The 2,882-nt window shown below is 46.0% G+C and overlaps 1 protein-coding gene across 1 annotated transcript; it reads right to left on the bottom strand.

The window, feature by feature from the left end:
* Nucleotides 1-1,546: 1,546 nt before the first annotated feature.
* Nucleotides 1,547-2,676, bottom strand: LOC120112721 (abscisic acid receptor PYL4-like). The gene has a single exon (XM_039132405.1). The coding sequence runs from the start codon at nt 2,624-2,626 to the stop codon at nt 1,889-1,891; it is 738 nt and encodes a 245-aa protein (XP_038988333.1). The 5' UTR covers nt 2,627-2,676; the 3' UTR covers nt 1,547-1,888.
* Between the last annotated feature and the right edge of the window lie 206 nt (nt 2,677-2,882).

Below are 2,882 nucleotides of genomic sequence, written 5' to 3'. Positions count from 1 at the left end.
GGTGGGTTACCAACAAAAATATTGTAAATTTTCATGCATGGCTTCTAACCTGAACCATATTTGTTTAAGTAAACTAGTGAGATACAAAATTCAGAAATTAAGGCCGAAGAGTACCTTGTTCTTCTTGTTTTTGTTTCCCCTTTTTTGTTTTATCCGAGAAAAAGAATAAGAACCTTATCTACTCCTTGTGAGCCATTCAAAAAGTAGGTGGCGTGAGAGGATTTAGCTGTAAGCAAAGAACGGGGGTAATCAAAAGCTTCCCTGCCCACTTGCCATCCAACTTGCGAGCCATCCTCTTCACTAAAAATGGGAAAGGAAAGCAATAGGAAGAGTCTAGAACAAAAGGAATTGAAAGGACAAAGGTTTTAAAAACATTATAAAAAAAAAAAAAAAAAAACTATGCCCACTTGCATTACTTTGCACCACAAGTTGTCAAAGGTCAAGTTGCATAGCCATCTAACAGCTGATTCCCCATCACCAGAAAATGGTATTTTAATTGCAACATGCACCTCGTATGCTTAAATTAGTGGGGACTCCCATAATATTTCCATTGTAGTGTTTAAAAAAAAAAAAAAAAACCTCTATTTTAGAAAGAGATACAAGCCTTTAGTACCATTAAATTGAGAGCTAAACAAAAAAATTAAAAAGAGCTGATCTACCATTTCACCCTCCATCATGTCCCAATATCCAAGAACTTTATTCATGAAACTTGACATATAGCAAGCATTACCTCATAATTAATTAAATGATTAGTTAGTCAATCCAAAAAGAAATTAATGAATGCGACTCGGATAAAGTCCTGCATCACCTCATTTATTATATCAGTCAATTTCTTAAAAGTTGTTGCCTCAGTTATTTGGGGCTAAATCGAAATAAGAAAAAGAAGGCCAATTGATGAATTTAGAAGCATTTTTTTTTCACATCATCAACATAATAGATATTTATCAAATTTTCGGTTCTCTCTCTCTCTCTCTCTAAAAACAAAAATCAGAATAACTTTGATGGAACCAAAACTCCTATCCTAAAACTGAGTCACTTCCACAATGATGTATAATCAAAAGACATCATGAGGGCATTCATCCTGCATGGTGTTTTGAAGCACAACCAACAGCAGCACTTGGGTCCTTTCATCGGCACCATACTTCTCAAAAACAAAGAAAAGGTAAAAGAAGATGGTATTCTAAGCAAGATTCTTGGTGTAGAAACCGCGGAGTTAGTCTTGCAGCAAGGAAAGGCACCTCAAAATCGAAGAAAACAGTCCCTGAGCTTGATCTCTGCTGAAAAGAACGGCCATTGTCACGATTGCAGACTTCACCATAGGATCAAAAAATTGTTTAACGATGCTTCATAACATCCCATGCGCCTGTCCAAAGAGGCCAACCAGGTGGTGCATCATCCATTGTCGAGTATCGAAATGTTAATTTTATACTCCAATATATATATATACACACACACACAATGGAAAGGCCACACAGCTCAGCAGAATCAGATATCCCTTGCCAACCACATTGATCAAAACCAAGAGGCACATTGCACTGAACACAAATAAAGAAGTAACAAAAACTTTGTACTCTACTACTATATAGGTAGAAATAACATAATATAGAGCATTTATAGGCGGTCTGAACAAGCTAAACTAGTTACACCAAAAAAAAAAACAAGCTAAACTAGGAACTAGAGAGTATCCACAATGGGTTTTGTATCGGTAGAAAGCAAAAAGAAGAAAGGAAAAGAAAAGATAAGAAAAAATATATTGCTGAGAAGAGGCTACTTCCGATGAGCTCAGCGACACTATTTTTCTACCAGCCGTCGTCGTCGTCTGCTTTCAAGTGGGTACGGGGTGGTGGAAACCGGGGAAGAAGAAAACGACATCGAGGTTCGGAGATAATTACGCTGGTGCCCCTCCGCTCTTGGCCAGGTTCTCAGCGGTGCGGGCCAGCGACCGGAGGTTGAGCCGCACGATTGTGTCGACGAAGACGCGCGTGTCGTCCCTCGTGTTGCCGGCGGGGATGTCGACGACGTAAGACTCGACGACCGCAGTGTGTTCCTCGGCAGCGGAGGCGGAGGGCGGCGGGGGCGCTGGGTGGAGGGTGGTGACGGAACGGTAGTTGTTGAGGCGGTGCTCGCCGCCGACCACCCGGAAGCTGATGACGTGGCGCTCGTCGTCGAGGATCTCGAGGCGCTCGCGGCTGGTGACGGCCGGGAGGCCGGAGATGACGCGGACCTCCCGGAGGGTGCCGACGTCGCCGTCGCCGTCGAGGACGTCGCAGCTCTTGACGAAGCGCTTGTAGACTTGGGGCTGGTCGAAACGGCGGACCACCGACCAGACGGTAGCGACCGGGGCGGCGATGGCCTGCACCACCGCCGAGCAGCACAGGTGGGGGCCCACCGAGTGCTCGTGGTGGCGCGCCACCGCGTCAGGGACGTCGTGGGCGGTGCACCGCTGCGGGATGGCGCCGCCGCTGCCCTCCGGCCGGCCGCTGACGCGGTGCTGCGGAGCGGACAGCTTGGGAGCTGTTTGGGGCATCGTCTCCGCTTCCTCTTTCTTCCGACCGAAGACAACGAGAGGAGATGGAGAGTGAGAGAAGGGAGGGTTTGGTGAGATTTTAGGAGGAGGATTACACATGCCGTAAAGGAGAGAACTTTCTTTTTTTTAATTCTTTTCAAGTATTTATTTTTTTTATCCTTGGGGGGGGGGGGGGGGGGGGGGGGGGGACCTCACCCACATAACAACCCCCACTAGGCCTCCTTTCCGCTGGAAAGTGTTCAATGCAGGTAGAACATTTTTTTACTCATATCATCCCCATCCGTAGTAGAGCCCCACCAGCATGGCAGCCCTATCTCCATGTGAGTACGTCACACCAGCACCACCTAAATAACGG

The sequence above is a fragment of the Phoenix dactylifera genome, chromosome 12 (genome assembly GCF_009389715.1).
Source record: "Phoenix dactylifera cultivar Barhee BC4 chromosome 12, palm_55x_up_171113_PBpolish2nd_filt_p, whole genome shotgun sequence".
NCBI classification, from domain to species: domain Eukaryota; kingdom Viridiplantae; phylum Streptophyta; class Magnoliopsida; order Arecales; family Arecaceae; genus Phoenix; species Phoenix dactylifera.
The sequence above is the reverse complement of the archived record's forward strand: the minus strand, read 5'-3'. Positions and strand labels throughout refer to the sequence as shown.